Raw genomic sequence first — 19,214 nt, forward strand, 5'->3', positions numbered from 1 at the left:
CTGAATTACTAATATGTGTTCGTCTTGGACATCCTTGTTTAAAGGCAAAACATATTCACATGGAAATATAAATGCTATGCTGCTGAATGTCCAAAAGCATATCGCTTTATTTTGGTGGGTTGATGTTAAGATTCCGCAGCAGCGCCCCCTCCCCATACTCCACCCATTCACACATTCAAAAAAAAAAAGTCTTCATGACGTATAAGCTGGGAAGCACCCAGCAGAACGTGTGCGCCTGCGGGAGGGGCCGATAGAAAATGGCGAGTCTGTGCAAAAGGCAGCAATGCACGATCGAGAGGCGCGGCTTTCGGCAGGAACTTGACTCGTGGCGGCATAAACTAATTCACTGTGTAGGTAAGCTAATTTCCCATTGCATGGAGAACCTGCTGTAGAGCCTGGATGTGCGGTGTTTTTAAGCGTGTACTTTGTTTGTGCTGGTTTGTCCACAAAAATCTCTATCCAACCTTCAAGAGCAGCACGGGGCGGCTTTTTTTTTTGTCTCACTCGGCTGTTTCTTTCAGCGCTTTGCCTCCCTCTGGACCTACCCAAAAATGCAGTTGGAGTTTTATTATACTGCGTTCACCGTACTGTACTTAAATTTGATGTCAATTGTTGTTTTCAGACTGTTTAATTGCAGGCTGTGTTTTAGTGTATATGTTTAATATACGAAAATACCGTTTTTGCATAATTTCCCATTACTGTTTATTTATTGTACGGAGGGTGTATCACGTGAACAGCGGGAATTGTGCTTCAGCCAATCAGGGCACGTTCTGTTTTGCCTGGGTGCGCGCTCCTCGTTTTTATTGTACTGTATTTTTGTTGGGGGAGGACAATGCGCGTTCCCCTTATAATGAAGCCCGGCTCAATGCAGCGCGTTACCCTCTTGCCCTCGAATCGGCACTTGGGGAACGCGCATTGCTGCAATGGGGAAATGTCACCGAAAACAATTGTGAATTTTTGGGAAGGTGGGGACGGGAGAATGACACCGTGAAAATGACATTGATTTTACACCGTAGGCAAGGACATATAGCTAATGTTAATAATAGGGCGCTTACTTTACTTTTCTTTAAATGGCTGTCTTAATATTTTAACAACAGCTCATCATTTATAAGTTGTATTATTTTGGATTACGAGGATGAACCTAGTTGTTATTGTAGCTATCCATAGGCAGCTAACGTTAGCTGCCAATTGACATATTTGGCTTTGGGAACCGCGATTTACATTTCTGGTGGAAATCTTAATTGGGTATCTTATCAAGCTAATGTATGCCTAATTTTACCGGACTGCGAAATTACGAAACTAGTTATCTAACCGATTGCAATATTTCCATTTTCAATCAACACTTCAGGCATGGCTATTTTGGGATGTTGAAGTCGGTTAGCTTGGTGGCTATCTAGCACTCTGTATATTTATTCCCCTCCCCCTTGGCAGAATGTTCATTAGCTATCTTTAATCCGTTTAAATCTGTATCTAGGTAAATTCGATGTTATTGAGAGATTATGGTTCACTTCATGATGATCTGTTCACCCAAACGTTTGCTATTTTTCAACACAGAATTCCATAAGCTCCTTATATCGGTAGCAAAGCTAAATAACGCAGCTGGATTAATTCATTTGTTTGTCAAAATGTTGCCTAACACTATCATTTGACCCATGTCAAGAGCCAGTTAACTTCAATTCCACCCTAAAGATTGACGCGATAATGAAAAACATCATACGTTTAATTCCACGTAGCTAAATAACAAAAACATTGGACCGTGCACGAGAAATGAAGTGCGAATAACGTTGTCTTTGCTGTTAAGTTATAATCATCTGACATTCCATCACCCTACCCACCAAAAAAGAGGCAAATGCCCCCTCACCCGCCCCCCATACGCACGCACGCACGCACGCACGCACACACACACACACACCCACACACACACAGACACACACACACACAAAAAGGCTAGGCTATAGGCTGCCCTGAAATCAAGCTTGTGCAATGGCTCGCATGTGCATGTATGTGTATCTTTCCCAGATTGTTGACAGTAGCTATATGCACTGGAGCTGTTGCTGCACCTCTGCTATTGATTTAGGTATTGCTGCATTGTTATATACGTAGCCAGAGGTGAGATGTCGCCACAGTGCCAGTTTTTCTTATATTTTTCCTGTGCAGTTACAGTTGGTATTTGTAGGTAATATGGTTTGCATTGTTATAACAGATCTGTATGGAATTAAATGCATAATGAAAAGAGTGCATAGTATGTGGTTGTAGGTAAGTGCATCTGCTAAATGGTGGTGGTGCTATTATTATTAATAATAATAATAATTATAATGACTTCAAGTACATTTAATGATTAAAAATGCATAATGTCCTCCATGTGTTATAATTGTTTAATTTCAAATTTATGCGTAGTGCGATGCAGGGAGGGGAAACAAGGGGAACCTGAGGTGTAGCATAGCTACTACCAGTATTGGCAGTACGTAACATTGTTTACATTGCCAGAGGTGCTGTTTGTTATTGACATTCTGACCCATGCAGAGTAATCTGCTTTTTTTCCTGGAATCTGTCTTACTTTCATCTGCGCAATTGCATTCTGCGTGATAGTTTAAAAGGCTTTAAGATGGTTATGATTTCAGATGATGGCAAAATAAATGGTTTTATTTAGAAATTCATTTTTGTTCACAGACCCTTTCTTATTTTGCATGCATAATTTCCAGGACATAGCTTCCCATTCGAAACGATCATTTGTCTTTACTCCACTGAAGTAATTCGAAAATTTTGCTTGCTTGGAGTCCCTGCTTATCAGCAGAAGTGCCATCTTAATCTCAAAGTTGCTTGTTATTGTCAACAGCCAGGAGCACGTGGAACTTTTTTTTCCTCCCTGTGTTCCTGCCAAGTTGAGTATACTGTAACTGCAGTGGACGGTGTAATTGGATTTGACAGAAATATTCCCAAAAGTGCTTTTTGCAGGTTGCTCGATTGATTTCCTTTTTTATTTGCTTACAAAAATTGAAAATGTAAACTCTGGATTACTTTTCAAAATCGGCTTCATACTAATGATTGTTTTTATATGTTATTCCATCTAGACAAATGCTTATATGCTGGTGAGGTGTTCTTTTGAATGATTCAGAATGGCCTTTTATTGGATTTGCCTGAGGCTCCTGGGTACTGCCATATTCCATCCTTGACCCACAAATAGCCTTTGTTCCCATATCATTCTCGCCGTCAATCTTTGTCATTGGATATTTCTGCAAAAAGAATAATAGTTAAAGGGGAAACTTTTAGGATATGGTATTGTTAAAATGTTTGTGAAATAGAACATTGGAACCCCCGCCCACCCGCTACCCACTCCCCTCTAAAGGAAATCTAACCGGTGTATTTAGGCTCCGGTCATGTAGACATAAAACATAGTTTCAGAGAAGATCATGGATGCCAAATGTGCACTGTTGTATCTCAACATAATCAATTTCCTGTTTTCGAGGCTCACAATGTAGAAGTCCTTTGTGTTAAGCCTGCAATGAAAGTGATCATGTTTTTCTAAATTCGTGTTGCACATGAAAAATAGGTTCTGCTCTGATTACTACAAACAGTGTACACTGTGTCTAACTTGTGGAGTGCAAATTAGCCATTGACTCTGTGATGAGCGCATAAGAGAGGAGCCTACATATACCTTAACTACTTGTTCTCTATGCACTTGGGTGTGCAACAATGGAGACTGGAGTGGCAAAATGGCTTTCCAAATCTTACTGGGGGAAAATGTGTCAAATAGAGGAAAGGGAACATTTTATTTTCAAAATGACTTGGCATAGTCTAGTCAGCAGATAGGGAAAGGGAGAGTGAATTTAGCCTGGCTGTATGTTCAAAGTAACTAACCTCTGTGCTAATAGAGCTATACTGTATAATATATAATATTTCTTGTGGGTTCTGGCATAGAAATGGATTTTAGGCAGCTAAAGATAACTTTTGACTTAAGACAGGTAGTTAATGGGGCAGTTAATATTAATAATATTAAATTAATATAAAATGAATATTAAAAACATTTACTTCCACTTACCCAGAGTGCTATCTATCCATCCAGTTTCGCTGAGTTTGGCAAGTTTTCTATATATCCGCTACAGCTCATCCTGATACAACAGGCCTCAACGGTGCCAATGTTTATGGCACTCAAAGCAGCTAAAATTTACATTTGAATTTACAATTTAATTTAAATTACAAAACTGAATGGCAACATCTTGTCCAAATATAATGACACGGTTACTCACAAACATCCACTGATCTTGTTGCGCATGGTTTAATCGCAAACCATGTTTTGCCAACTGTACGCCTACTGTCTATCTGCACAGAGTCTCACCCAAAGCACGCCTCTATCTCAGGGTGCAGTGTCTACATTGTTAAAACAGTGTTGTCAGGTTGAGCTGCAGTGGGTATCTATAAAGATGATCGAATCTCCGCAAAACTATCAGGATAGATAGATAGCACTCCGTTAAGTTTAAATATAGCTTTATTTTATTTTTGGGTGAACTGCCCCTTTAAGCAAAAATTCCGTTCAAGCTAAGCACAGAGAACAGAAGTTAATGTTCTTTTGAATAACTTTATTTGGTCTCCATTAAAGATGATTTCAAAAAACATAAAAATGTACAAAAACATTTGGCAAGGAGGTATTGCCAACATGTTACATGCAGCTGTTTTCCCTACCAGATAGGTCGTTTTCACAACAAGCACAAATCTTTTTTTAAAGTATGATTTTGTGTTTGTTGGCAGCCCATCCCACTGCAACATGAATTATTTGTGTAGTGGTGTGTCTCACGGGCAGAATTGTAATCTAGACTGTTCCAGTGCCGTGCAGCTCTGCTTTTTGATGCACAGTTGACCATAGCATCACTGAGGGAGGGAGGGTTTCAACTGGAAGAGTACGACCCACTTCGTCGCATAAGAGAGATTCCTCTGTTTCACTGACCACTTGCAGGGCTGCCTGCACAAGCTACATAATGTAATAATAAAGGTAATAAATGTGTCAACATATGTTTGAGTATTTCAAATGGGGAGCAAAACAAAAAATAGAGTGCAACTGATTCTATCCTTTCACACTGCTGAATCATTTGAAAAGAGTAAAGTTAATAAAATAAGAAATAACAAATAATAAAAAATAAAAGAATTTAATAAATAAGATAAAGTAACTAGCTTACTTCTATCTTCTTTGTGAGGTTTGTCTTTGCTATTCTGTTTTACTCCAGTGACAGTGACATCACTAAAGTGTCTACAACTGTGTTTTATTTCCTTTCTGACAGCAAAGCAAATTATTTAAAATATTTTTTATTAATAATAATGGATAAAGTATTGTTAAATACATAGATGGCTTATTGATATTATCGATTGACCTTGCAGTCTCTGTTCTTATTTTAAAGGTACAATAGGTCATTTTGGACTAATGTTCAAGAGAGGAATTGCAGCAACAAACATGCTCAAACCACAACACTGTTTATCCCACCCCTTCTCCGTGAATGCGCGGACGCTGAAACACCATTGGCTGTGGCAATTAGAACCGATTTCAACCAAATGAGCTTGAATTATTACACAGCTATACAATGTTTTGGTACAGAGTGCCGGCCCGTCAACTGCATATTTTGAAACCAGAATTTAAGGACTATAAACACAGGCAGAGGATGAGTCGACATGTCAGCGAGGCAATGATAGGAAGGGATTTACAATGGTGTTTTAACACAAAAATCTTACCTATTGTACCTTTAAGTTTTAAGTTTTCAGGTTGTAATAACAATGGTAATTCTCTTTTTGTTAGAGTGTAATAAGATGTTTAATAAAAAGTTTGACAGCATAATGAAGCTGATGCACTATTTGAATTCAATTTAATTTGAAAGCTCTTTGATTTTAGGGTGAACTTGAGCAATGCATCTTCATGATATTACAGATTACATATTACAAATTACATTCACCATTTTATGGCCACAGGCTGTGTCTGTAGCCCATTTGGGCCTCCCAACAGGGCTATTGTATGTGTTTCTCATTTCACTCATATAGGGGTGGCCTGTAGCGTAGTGGTTAAGGTAAATGACTGGGACATGCAAGGTCAGTGGTTCTAATCCCTGTGTAGCCACAATAAGATCCGCACAGCCGTTGGGCCCTTGAGCAAGGCCCCTAACCCTGCATTGCTCCAGGGGAGGATTGTCTCCTGCTTGGTCTAATCAACTGTACATTGCTCTGGATAAGAGCGTCTGCCAAAATGCCAATAATGTAATATAATATTGTGAACCCAGTCCCAATTGCAGAAACCAAAGTGTGCCATAAATGTTATCTCTTGTATGTGGGAGAGAGTATGTTGTTCTTCACTTCTGTATTCATTGTAAGTAGTGTGTCCTCCTAGGTGCAATTGCAGAGATATCCACCTGTAGTGGCTGCCTGACTTCACAGCTGCCTGAGTGCAGCTTGCTTTGTTGGGTGGTTGATTGAGAATATTTATTTTTATTTTTATTTTATTTTTTTGCAGGTACAATGGGCTCCAGAATGATTGGTACCTTTGGTGAATTTGTGGAAAAGATTCTGTAAACTGAAAAATAATGCAGTTATTGACATAAGCTTTATTTTTCAACATGTGTGAAGTAGTGTGCTTTATTAAAAATTAAATAGAATCAAATCAACCAAAGTCTTACATTTGTCAAATAAAAATATATTTTCCCAAAAAAACGGTTTCATGATTATTGGCACCCCTGATTTAATACTTTGTGCAAACACTCCTGGCAAGTATGAAAGCCATTAGTCTTTTCCTATACTTTGTGATAAGGTTATGGAACAACTTTTCAGGATTTTTGGGGTTTACGCTTATGACCACCCTCTTCGGTTCAGAGCACTGGTTTTCCATGGGATTTAGGTCTGGAGACTGAGATGGCCATTGCAGAACATGAATGTTATTTTCACTTGCATTTGCATTTTTTTATGTATGTTTGGAGTCATTGTCCTGCAGGACTATCTGCCTATGACCAAATGATAGGCATTTCCTGGTACTTTGCTGAATTCATTATACTATTGATCTTAAATGGTGCATTCGGACCACTGGCAGCCAAATATCTCCAAAATACCAATGACCCACCTTTATATTTCATAGTAAGTATCAGTTTCACACAGGTGCTTCTGGTCTCATCTGACCATAGCACTCCCTTCCAGTCATAATTGCTTGCTTTTGTTTATTGTGCTAGGGCTGTCTTCGTGCCACTGTTTCTAATAGGTTTTTGGTATGGAGGTGCCACTTTATGGTTCTTTTTGAGATTTGGTGACCCAAAGATACAACCAATCGCGTGCACTTTTGTGCGTTTTTTTATTATTGCCCTATGCAAGTGGTACGTTTAACCGTTTATGTATTATTTTGTACCAGACTGTTATCATCAGTCTCTTCTGAATCAGCAGTTTTTTTTGCTTTTCCCATGTTGATGGATGACAGACAGACTTTTCCTACCTCATTTTTAGACTCTAGTGAATCGGGAAGTTTTGGGATGACACAAGATAATCTCTGTGAAAAGGAACTAACTAAATTAAGTAAAATCTTAAATTTCACTTAGCTGTTATTTTATTTACAATAATTATTAGGGGTGCCAATAAAAAATTAGATTACTTAATAAACACTGGAATATGAGTAAATGTATTGAATAAATGTATATAATTTCCCCATATGTTTGAATATACATCTAGATATTAGCCCTTTCTGCCAATAATTTAGGAGGCCATTGTAGATGATTTTGAGGAGTTATTATTTCCTTGTTTAGGTTGCTGTCCACTGACCCGCAGTTTAGCCAATGGCAAGAAATATATATATAATATATATATATAGGGTTGGCGAAACTAATAATTCTGAATGTCTAGCGTGGACTACTACACATTCTAACACGTGGGCTTTTTGTTTACACACATGGCCCTGTTTTACAGTGTCTGCCATTCACTACTTAAGCTTTATTCTGACACTGATAAGCGAGGAAAATAAATCCCTCCATTTTTTGGTCCTCTTCATGTAGCATCAGGTGATGAGCTTATCAGAGATGGGGCCAGATGTAGGCCTAGTGATTTACAGTCGAACAAATGATTTAGGGTTTAAATATACATATACACACACTCGCACGCACACAAGCTTAAAAATGCATTTAGCGACTTGTGCAGTTTTCATAGTTTGCTGTCTTGAATCATGAGCCGTGATTGTGTCCTTGAGCCCACTTTCCTTATCAACAGTTTTCCCCAATTGGCAATACTTTGCATTTCAACAAACTGTACCAATTTTATCTCGCATGACCAAAGACCTCACGTAAATGCTTTCTTGGAAAGTCAAAATGGGATTAGAAATGGGTTTTTGTCACTAATGGTTTCCCTCTTGAAAATGTCATACTGGCCTGTTGTGGAGTGCCAGAATATTATTGGCTCTTGGACAGTCTCCCTATCTGAACCACTGAATTCTGTAGCTTGAACGGTTTCTGTTGGGCTCATGGTTTCCAACTAGTTTAATCTTTGCTTTGCTAAGTCTGTTTTGAAGGACAACAAGCTATTGGCAGTTCTCAGGCAGAATGATATGCTTATGATTGACTTTTTAAAAAGGTTCAGTGAAAGTTTGTATAGGCTACCCCTCTCCTGATTTCTAAAGGTTCAGTTGGGGTTGGGGTTGAGTCTTTGCTTAAAATGCACTACCTGACTGGCACTTTACAAGGACAGTATTGTACGTGTTCCATTTCATTTATCTATTACCATTGTGATTGCACATGGAGAGAATTCATTCAAGCAATTGTGTGCACTTCATCATTTTCATTTGAACTAATACAGAGTACTTGCACAGCCAAGATATCTTTTATTTAGAAATATTTATGTAGACTATTTCCTTGCACAGACAGGCACACTTATGTTTTTTTCTTATTTTTTGAAACTTCTTTAGAGTTGCCTTTTTCATGGTGCATTATGATAAAATAACTGAAGATGATTCTGGAATTCTTCAGAGAAACCACATGATTAGCTGTTGATGTTATGTTCTGGACACACATATTACCACCCCCCCCCCCCCCCCCCCCCAAAACAACACACATAAGTGAAAATCCCAGAAATCATCCAGACCTTCTCCAGGACTATTTGGAGTTGCCCCCCTTCCCATATTCTCATGTAACAGATTCAAGCAAATTGTGACGCTCACAGCTGTTCCAGTGCAGTAGCCATAACCATGAGGAATAAAGGGATGGATTTTTGCATCGCTCCTTTCCTTTCATGTTAGGCTGTATTTCATTTCTGCTTCCTTTTTTACTTTTTTAAACCAATTTTAGGATTTAATTACTAGTTTCCACTGGCTGCGCTTTCAGCCACACTGCTCAAAACCAAAGACTTTAAAAGAAAAGCGGTTCGTTTCGTAGCATTGCTCACCATTGTACAGATCCTTGACCTTGTAAGTTTTTTTTTTTTTTGTGTAGTGGTTTTCAGCTATCTGTAAAGGATAGATTCCAGAGCACATATTTAATGTTCCTTTGGAACAACTGTAAATGGTTTCTTATAGCTTAATGGCAAGTGAATAAAGGGCATCACAGAATTGACTACCTGCTGGGGCTTTTGTGAGTGGGTGGGCGGGCCAGTTCCTGCGGCCATTTTAGATATTTCTTCTTTACCTTTTCCTCGCTACTGTCTCCTTTGGTAAAAAAATTCCTGTACAAAGTCTGGCGAGTTTGTTCGCGCACTGACTTTTTCCTGCATTGCAGTAACTGATCCATTTGCATGGACAGCTTTGTATGGAAGCTAGTAGTGAAAACATTTTTTGCTGCTTTTTTTTAACAATTTTCAATAAACAGTACTACCCTTTAACCTGACACATTTGCATGGAATGCATGACGTGTTTAATATAGGATAAGCCTTATTGGGGAGGGGGGGGTCTGTTGGAATTTAAGACTGTTTTGGGGGGTGAGAAGACATACCAAGCATTTTTAAGTCCTAAAGCCTCTCAAAAAAGAATTGTTTGCTGTTTTCATGGATATTTATTTTCGACAGCTACTGATTTGTGGCCTGGTTTTATTTAAACAGACCCACTCCTCCTTGCCTCATCCCCTTTAATAACCGAACGCCCGTCACACTGTACCTTTTTACAGCATCACCGTATTCTCCAATCATCAGCTTTTTTGGTCCAACCTCGGTTGTCCCAGTCAACTCATTTAGATTTAATTTGCGCAGGGGAAAGTGTAATTTTTTGCCGTGTGAACAGCTGTAGCGCCTTCACACGCCCGACAGCGGTGCATCTGTAGCGGTGCAGATTTGCGCCGTGTGAATGATCTCCTTTGTGCGAGAGAGAAATAATGAGCCAAGACTTCATGTGAAAATCATATGATGAAAATGGGCGCTGCTTTAAGAAGCAGGCAAAAGACATAAGGGGAAATGTGTGGTGCTGATTGTGTCATGACGCCTTTATCAATGCTTGTTTTTCATTTTTTGATTTTTGTGGGAAAACCCGGTTTTTAGTTTTTGGATTTCATTTCGTTTTTGTGAACGTGTCAATTCCACGTCGATGTAATTATTTTGCGTGATAATCGTCGTGGAAATGCTGTTATGACATTATATTATTTGTTTGCTTTGCTCGCAGCTTGGCAGTACCTACGATAATTGGTGACATTTCGATTTCTTTATCACTTCTCCATTTAATTACCTAAAATGTATGAATTAATTACTGTGTAATGTATTTTAGAAATGTGTTCAGCTGTAAGCCAAAGTGAGGTCTTCCCCGAAACAATTCTTGTGAATGCTGCTGTATGGACACACGGGTAGTGGAGATTCAAGCATATGAACCCCTGTCTTCCTACCCACTATTCTGTGTTCTGTCATTTGAGACATTTGGTGGCTGTGCCTGCTCATGTTAAATGGCTTTCTTCAGTAGCCACAGACATGAGAACATGGATATTTTTGCCTTTACTTTGCAGTGCATGACAACATTTTCAGCAGAGCCTAATTTCTCCATCAGGCCCAAATCCAGCGGTAGCTATGCTGCCAAATCTTATTTCTTTCTCTTGAAGCTGCGGCTCACCTGTCATTCGTTTTGGAAATTAATTCCCCTATGTTTGAGATTCTTCTCGTACTGCATTTTAACTGTCAGTCCTTGAAAGTGTGAGCTGGCACTTCATTGTTGCAAGCTGCATGCAAAGGCTTAATTGGGTGCACAGCCTAGTGCTTTAAAATGATTTTGATCCTAGACCTGCTGGCCTGGAGGCATTGGCAGCAAGCTAACAGCAGAAAAAGGCAATTTTTCTAATTGTGCTTAACGCTTATTTGGAGGTTTTTGTTGTCTTGATTCCTTTGACATTATCTTTGTTATCATTGTGTTCAGTCCTGGAAATGTAAGCGTGCTTCCTGTGCTGTAGAGAACACAAAAAAAAAAAAACTGCAACCTCAAAATATGATATTATATATACTATAAAATATTATATCCTGCCCGGGTTCCGGCATGGGAGTACATGTCGACAGTGCTTTGCTGGTCCTCTTATCCTGCTTGCAGTTTTTACACATGCACCACAAAGGTGACAAAATTGATGCGCTGTTGATGTTATAAATAAAGTGAAAATGTCTTGCTCAAAAACCTAATCACAGTCATCTGAACTGCCACTTTATTTTTAATTCATCATTTTTAGCAGCCAAGCTCACCAACAAAGCTACCCAGAAACTCCATAGAAAGTAATAATGTATGCAAGTTATTTTGTTATATAAATGACATTTGTAACTATACAATAAGTTGCTCATCTATTTATTCCATCAACGTGGAAACTTGCAGTTTAAAGTATGTATAATAATACCACATGGTCTAATACGCATGTTAGTAAGGATTCCTAAAAGAAAGTTGCTACACATTAAGAAAACATGTCCTGTGAGTTTCTCTCTCTTGCTGAACTGGCCATTTTAGGTGGATGTTTTTTTTTTTATCTGACTGGGAATGACAGAAACACTCCTCCCATCTTCTGCTCACCCAACTCATGCTCCAAAAGTGAACATGGCGTCCGACTCTGTAAATTATCTGACAATTAAACCGATTGAGTGGAGCACACCAAAATGGCTGCCTCCTTACAGTCCCCTACTTCTGGAAGGCTGTGCAGTACAGTAGCTGACTGGTCACCTTTTATTACACACCTGACGTGACTACTCAACATTCGGCTTACTCTCTGCATGTACAGACAGCTTGCTAATAATATGAAGATGCCACCCTCAAGGTTAAGATGTGTGTGGGAGTATTTATGAAAATAGTAGATCAAAATTGATTGGCTGCTTTGCTTGAAAACAAGTCGCATCTGAACCAAAATCTAACTTGCTTGTTTTGTCCAGCAAGTAATGTTTTTTCTGCAAGCAAGAACATGTTTGTCATATTTCACATTTTACACATTACTGGGACATGTAGGCAACAAAAGCGACCACATATTTACTAAAACTCAAACAAACAAACTGAATCAAATAACTGGCACCCTTTAAATGTGTGCTTTAATGTGAAACGGAGATATATTGGCATATATTTGCTGGTCACGAACAATTCTAGAGTCGTCTTCTACGGTTAGATAAGATTGGCGAACTTTGGTTTGGGAAATGACCCTGAATCATTTCCTGAATCAATTGGGCAAGTGGCTGAGTGGTTCTACTTGTCCAATGGTTTTAGTTTCCCTGGGCAGTGGTTAATACCGAACCCTCTGGAAAAGTATTGAAAGGGAGCTTTTTCCATACAGAATGAAGTGCGGATTGAAGATCTGAAGGATGAATGGTCAAAAACAGCTCACTCACAATATGTTTACCAATCTTACGTACGAAACACTATTAAAGAATAATCAGTCCCGTATTCCTTGTGAAGGGAACGTACACAAAATATTGAAAACAGCGGTGTGAATAATTCATGTTTATCTTTTTGGAAGAATAGTGCTTGCTAAACAGAATCTTTTTCTCATACTGTGCTGTGTATGTGTAAATGTATATGAACGCATACATTTATGTGTGTATATATATATGCGCACACACACAAAACACATACAATAAAGTAGTCTAACCGCCATATATAAAATGTCGTTGGGCTGTTGTTTGAGGGGGTACTGTCAATGTCATAAATAAAGGAATGACTCAGCATTTTGAAGTGGGGGTGGGGTTAGTCATATTGAGCTGAGACATTCAGCTCCGATTGCTCTCAACCTCCCTGCCACCCGAGAACATCAGTGCGCAAGGAGCAAGTGAATGCAGTCACCTATGTTCCATTACTGCATGTACTGATGCTTTGGAGGTGGGCTTTATAGGGTATATATATATAGCATGGAGGAATATTGTCTTGGTATTTCAGTTGCCTAACATTATTTAGTGACTAGTGTATGTGTACACTAGTTTATATATATTTTTTAAATCAAATATTCCTGGAACACCTTGGTGAATTTGGAAGTTGAAATTCTTGCGCAAGTAAATAAATATTGGTAATTATTACCTTTTCTCCCAGGTTTGAAAGGCAAATGTTTCGTTGCTGCAGCGTCATGTATCTTCTGAGTAGTGCAGTCAAGCTCACAAGTCCTCCAAAGCTTTTTTAAAATGCCACACTCCACCATTGTGTATGAGCTGTAGGAGTAAACGCAATGAATGCAGGTATCCAAGCTAGCAGGGCCATCATCAGGGGATAGCCAGTCAACTGACCAGTTGTGTTCACACCAGACTTCAGTGATCTAGTACCTAGTTGTTTTGGATTCACATACTTTTCTATTCTTTTTATTGAGCTTGTCTTGTGTATTGGAACCTTTGCAATACTCTCAGAAAGTGTAATCCCTACCTTCTGGATCTCTTGGTTGGCTCAATTTCAACAGGCAATATCGAGCACAGAAAAGTGTTTGAATCCAAAACAATGACATATTTGACCCAGGTCTGGGTCACACCTAAGGTTACCTGGCCACAGTCACAGTATTTGTACAGACAGGATTAGACTCCTGACTGGGAAGGGCATATTTGCACCAAAAGCTAGGACTTTACCTTGAAGAGTACCTGAAATCCCTTAATTCTTGCATAAGTTACATAATGAAGAGTTTTGGGATTCAAATGGCAGGTGACATGGTCTTCATGTAACCAATAATGTGAATGCTGAATTGGTTTCTGAAGACCTGAAAATTTGCGAGACTGACCCCAAATTGAATTGGAGAATTGCTGCCCAGTGTGCAGGAAGAATCTTACCACATGGGTGTTTAAAACATGAATATGAATACCAGATCCCTAGGGTCAAGGCTGTTTTTTGTTTGTTTGTTTGTTTGTTTGTTTGTGAGAGTGTGTACATTTTCTTGTTTACTGACAATTTAATTGAAAACTGCAGATTTTACACTGGTATATACAGACACACACACACACACACTCACGGTCACACACACAGGTTTTTAAGAGAGTGTATGTTCCAAGTGCATGCTTTAAGGTTAATAGAACTGCCATGCCTTTGGGATAGTGCTGCTCTCTCAGCTGAGTAGATGCACAACGATGTAATCAGCATGGAACTACAGAGAATGCAATTGGCATAATATATGTGCTGCCATGTTGCTTGTGGGCAGATCGGGGCCCAATTTATTTATTTAGCATTAAAAATATGTGCATATCTCAAATCTCCTAATTTTACTTGAATTTGTGGATTAGGGCCGAGGGCAAAATGGAGCTAAGCCATCTTAATTTTGTGCTTTCCATAAAATGTTTATGTCATAATTTGTCGTCAGCAGGACCACAGATTTTTGGAGAGTGCTCTTTGCTGTTGCTTGTATTGCATAACCAGCAATGTAAGCAGTTAGATAATTTTGTTTCCCTGCAAAAATGTAGCCTAATTAATGAACAGTCTCTTAAAAGTTAAAACAAATTTTGTATCCGATAAAGAAAAAATGCTCCTCTTGATACCAATTAAAAAAATACTTACAAATATGTTCAGAGGCCATATTTGTGCAAAACAGATTTAAAAATGCAACTCTTGCAGATGGCTGTTACATTGGCTTTTAAGATTACTTTTGCCATTAAGTTTTGGTTAATATTTCTCCATATGTTCAGCGGTTTTTGTTTTGTGTTGAACATCAGCATGATTTTGAATATTCTAATGCACTTTGTAAGCAGACATTTATTTTTGTTGATAAATCTTTATATTAACATATAAATTACCAAAAGTGCATCACCTCAGAAAGGTTTAAAAAATATATATTTTCTGAATATATTGTAGCAGGAATTGTGGAGAATATTATTGAGGGGGTGGGTTTCCCACTATAAATAACCTGCATTTGCCGTTATGTCTTTCTAAAATCCTGCATTGGGCATTAAAGTAATGCCATATACCATATTTGGTGCTTAACAGTCAAATCAAGCCTTGTCTTGGGTTTTAATCATGCACATTAAAAGCTTTTGAAATCCCAGTTTTTTAAAAATGGTTTTCACGATGCTGAATGTCCCCGTATTTGGAGCCATCTTGAGCCCCCTGTTCATCAGAGTAAAAGTTTGACGCTTAATTTGGATTTCCTTTACTTTCCAGCATAGCTGGGGTGGAGAGCGTGGTGTCGTTCAAATTCTTTTTTTTCCCCTTTCTCCTCAATCCAGATTTAATTCAAGGGAGATCTAGGTCAGGAGAGGGCTAAATGAGATTGTTTAACCTCATCTCAATATAATTCTACCACACTCTGTCAGTGTGTATGTTGGTTTAAAAAAAAAAAAAAAAATGCGTTGGGGGTGGGGGGTGTGTGATGCGTGGGCCTGGATGTTTGCGGATGCCAGGATTGAAGTGGACTTTTAAAATCCAATCTGTTGCGAGGACCTGAGTAGAGGTCTGACACACACACACACACACACACACACACACACACACACACCGCTTTACACTTCAGAGGCATTAAAGCAGGTCGCGGAGATCTATGGAGCTGTTCCACAGCGCGTCTATGTTTGTTTTTAATTGAGATCCAGGGATTCATAATTGATGCGAATGAAGGTGCTTTAGCCCGGCTCCCATGTTGCGCTTAACATTTCCTGACCTACATGAGCTCATGATCGGGCAAAAGCATTGTTCTGCTGAACGCCGGCAGGCAGTCAGCTCTGCGTCTGTCTCAGGGCACCTGCCCACGACGGCTTTTAACAGGGCTTATTTTTGCCAGCTTGTTAGACAGGGTAACGTGTTAAGTATGGCACTGGAGGTTGATCGTTTTAGCCACACTGGCGTCTGACACTGAATGTTGACACGGTAATGTGGATTACCAGCTCCGACCCGTTTGCTCTTGAGAATTGGCTGCTTTTGGAGGTGTGTTTTTGCACAAAGCTGTCTTTTGTTTCTCTATTCATGTGTAAAACACATTAAGCCTATGCAGACCTGCTGTGTGAAATGTAGGCTTCTTACCGTTTCCTTAGTATAGTAGATTTCATTTAAATGTTTTTCATTTTGGTGAAATCATTGTAGCCTAATCATAGTTTTCTCTTGTTTGGGGAAAAGCCTCAAGTTCACGTAGAGCTTTTAAAAAGACAAAGCGTTTCTTTAGCGGGGGCTAATTTACACATTAGAATGAATTCTTAAAGCAGTAGGCAATGAAATAAGTAATTCTGTTGTGAACTGTCATAAGCCATATTTTTGGAAATATTTTCTTAAGGGGTCCAGTTGTTTTGACAAACAAGTCTCCTTGTGTTTCAGTTGATACTTTCCTTTTCTGCATGATACCTTTGGGTGAGAAACCATTTGCAACTGACAGGTTAGGTGTTCTGTGTGCCGGCATAATAAATATATTGCCAGTGCCTATCCATATGCAATTAAAATCTAATCTCCAAATTTGATTTCCCGTTGTTCCACAATTTGGAATGCCACAAATACTAGAATGATCTCTATTTAATATGACGTACAATAATATGGAATATTGGCACAGATTCCTGCCATTGTACAGTAGAATGTCACCACAAGTGTGTATTCAAACTGTTAATTGCTAGAGAATTCTTAGCATGCTGTATACGACTGTCGTTTTTTCTAATGTAGCCAAATAAATTTGAATAGTATGAAGGCCATACGTACAGTATCGATGGTCGCTTTTTGTTGTTAGGGCTTTTAAAATGGCGAAAAGTATTACACCACAAAGTCTACATTTACTAGCTAAAGAAAGAAAGACGAGCATAAATGTAAGCATAAATAGATGTTCTTTGTTCGCTGTGTCCTCACACATTGATGTTTTGCCAGCTTTAAATTTCACTAATAATGATCGGGCTATTCAGCAAGTGTTCAGTTGTAAATTAACTTCAAACGGGGATGTCTGAATGTGCTGGTCTGCTTGTTTCCTGGCTAGCGAGCTTGACTAACAAGCTCGTTTCTAAATACATTGGTAAAGTCTTAATTAGGAGTATGTCAGAGACTATTGCATCTTTCATTTTTCAAATGGTTTGCTGTACAAAAGGAGTTGTTCCCTCTCATTTCAGTTCAAGAGCAGGCAAAACACCATGATTATAAATAGGATCCAGATTGACTGATGTATGAGAAACTGAGAAAAATAGGCAATTTAATTAGTAGACGTGGTAATTTAGCCTGGTGTCACTTAGCACATTATTCACGTCAAAGTCCTTAGGTTAAGCATCTCCATCCACATGATTGTAGATGAGTTTAATGTACAACTTTTTCCTCGTTCACCAATATTCTTTTAACGGCAAGAACTAATTTATTCACCCTTATATGCAATAGAATGAGGTAATTAAGGAAAAATGTGGTTTTGAAATGAGTTAATAGATGTAATATAACCAATTCAATTCTTTTTACATTGACATTTGTTTAAAAGGAAGATATAGCTTAAAAGTGAAAAAGCAATTCTTATATCATCTGCGACAATCTGGTTTCATTGTTTTATAGTTTCATGATATCATGATGTCTTAGTTCCTTATGTAAAGGTTTTTGTCATGTGAAAGTAAAACCTAGTTACAGTGTGAAGGAATGGGTACCCTTGACCAAAGTAAATTACATCAGTGTGTTGCAGAATGAATATGTGAGAATATGTACAGTTACAATATAGGGATTGTCAATTGCTTTGGATAAGAATGGTATTCTAATCTTGCGCTAAATGTGAGTTGGAAAATAGATTCTTCTTCCCCCCTTCCCAGTGAAAAGACTTATTTGATAGCCTTGTTCTATCCAGACTTTAGAAACTGCTTTTACTGAGAATGTTGCATGTGCTGTGTGTAAATTGTATTCAATCCTCTGTGACCCTGACAACCTACTTGTCTCTGCTCTCTGAATATGAATATCCTCAGTAGGCGGTATTGCCATTTCAGCTTGTGGACAAAAAAAACCTCCACACAATACCGCATGCGGGCGAGGCTTCGTGCATTGACGGCTGTTAGGATCCGAGCTTTCCTTTGCTGTCTGGGGTGGTAAACATGGTCTCCTTTACCGAGATGAGTGCGAGTCTTTGCCCACCTGAGTGAATATGGAAACAGAAGTCAAGTGTCATTAGAGCTTGAGCGAATCCTTGGGTCGAAATCACAATTAGAGACCTAACTTTTAAGGTACAACAAACTGCGGAGGACAGACTATTCATACGTTGCGCGATTTGAAACTATCAACGTGACTTAAAAGGTTGTAGTCAATGTCAAATTGGAATAAAGCAACAACTCAGGCGTTTTATTGTAGTCGTTGTCACTGTTGGTAATGTCTCCTTTTTGCTGTTGGTGGTGTTTGTAGTGGAGGTGCATCTAGGGTTCCACTAGGTGTCATACCGGGGAATGAACATAATTAATGATACTTGAAATCGGAATACATTATAAATATAAGGCCATAGCCTTGACTTGAAGGTTCAGCTTCTCCCTGTTCTTAGGTAGGTCACATGGTATTGGAGTGACATGACACGCACACCTTAAGCACAGCCCATCATTAACCTTGGTCACCTATGCCATGGGCGGTGAAGGGGGTGATCCAGATCAAGACCAAATGAGCACGTTTTGTAAGCATCCCATCTTCTCCTCTGGCAGCTTGTCCGTGTTTGGACGACCGCACCCGGTTGTCCAAAAGGTCAAACGGGTGCCATTCTGGTACATGGGTCTGATTTGGCAAACCAGTTCGGAGAAACTTCAGCTTCACTGGCTGCCTGCTTTGCTGCTTTTTCCATCCCTGTTTCCTGCTGTACGGTCACCGCTTATGTAGACCAGCAGAGAAGACCGTGGATCACGTACCTCAACAAATGTATTTGCTAAAACGCCGAGGTGCCCTGTGATTCAGTAAACAGGCTGAGTGCTACTCCCGAGAGGCTGCC

At 39.0% G+C, this 19,214-nt stretch overlaps 1 protein-coding gene across 1 annotated transcript in view; it reads left to right on the forward strand.

Moving 5' to 3' along the window:
• The first annotated feature begins 257 nt into the window (after nucleotides 1-257).
• Nucleotides 258-19,214, forward strand: part of lcor (ligand dependent nuclear receptor corepressor) — a 46,217-nt gene continuing 27,260 nt past the window's right edge. The window contains exon 1 of the mRNA XM_061230387.1: nucleotides 258-354. Coding sequence (XP_061086371.1) covers nucleotides 258-354 — 97 coding nt within the window. The remainder of the gene's footprint in view (nucleotides 355-19,214) is intronic.

Source organism: Conger conger, chromosome 2 (assembly GCF_963514075.1).
Source record: "Conger conger chromosome 2, fConCon1.1, whole genome shotgun sequence".
Lineage (NCBI taxonomy): Eukaryota > Metazoa > Chordata > Actinopteri > Anguilliformes > Congridae > Conger > Conger conger.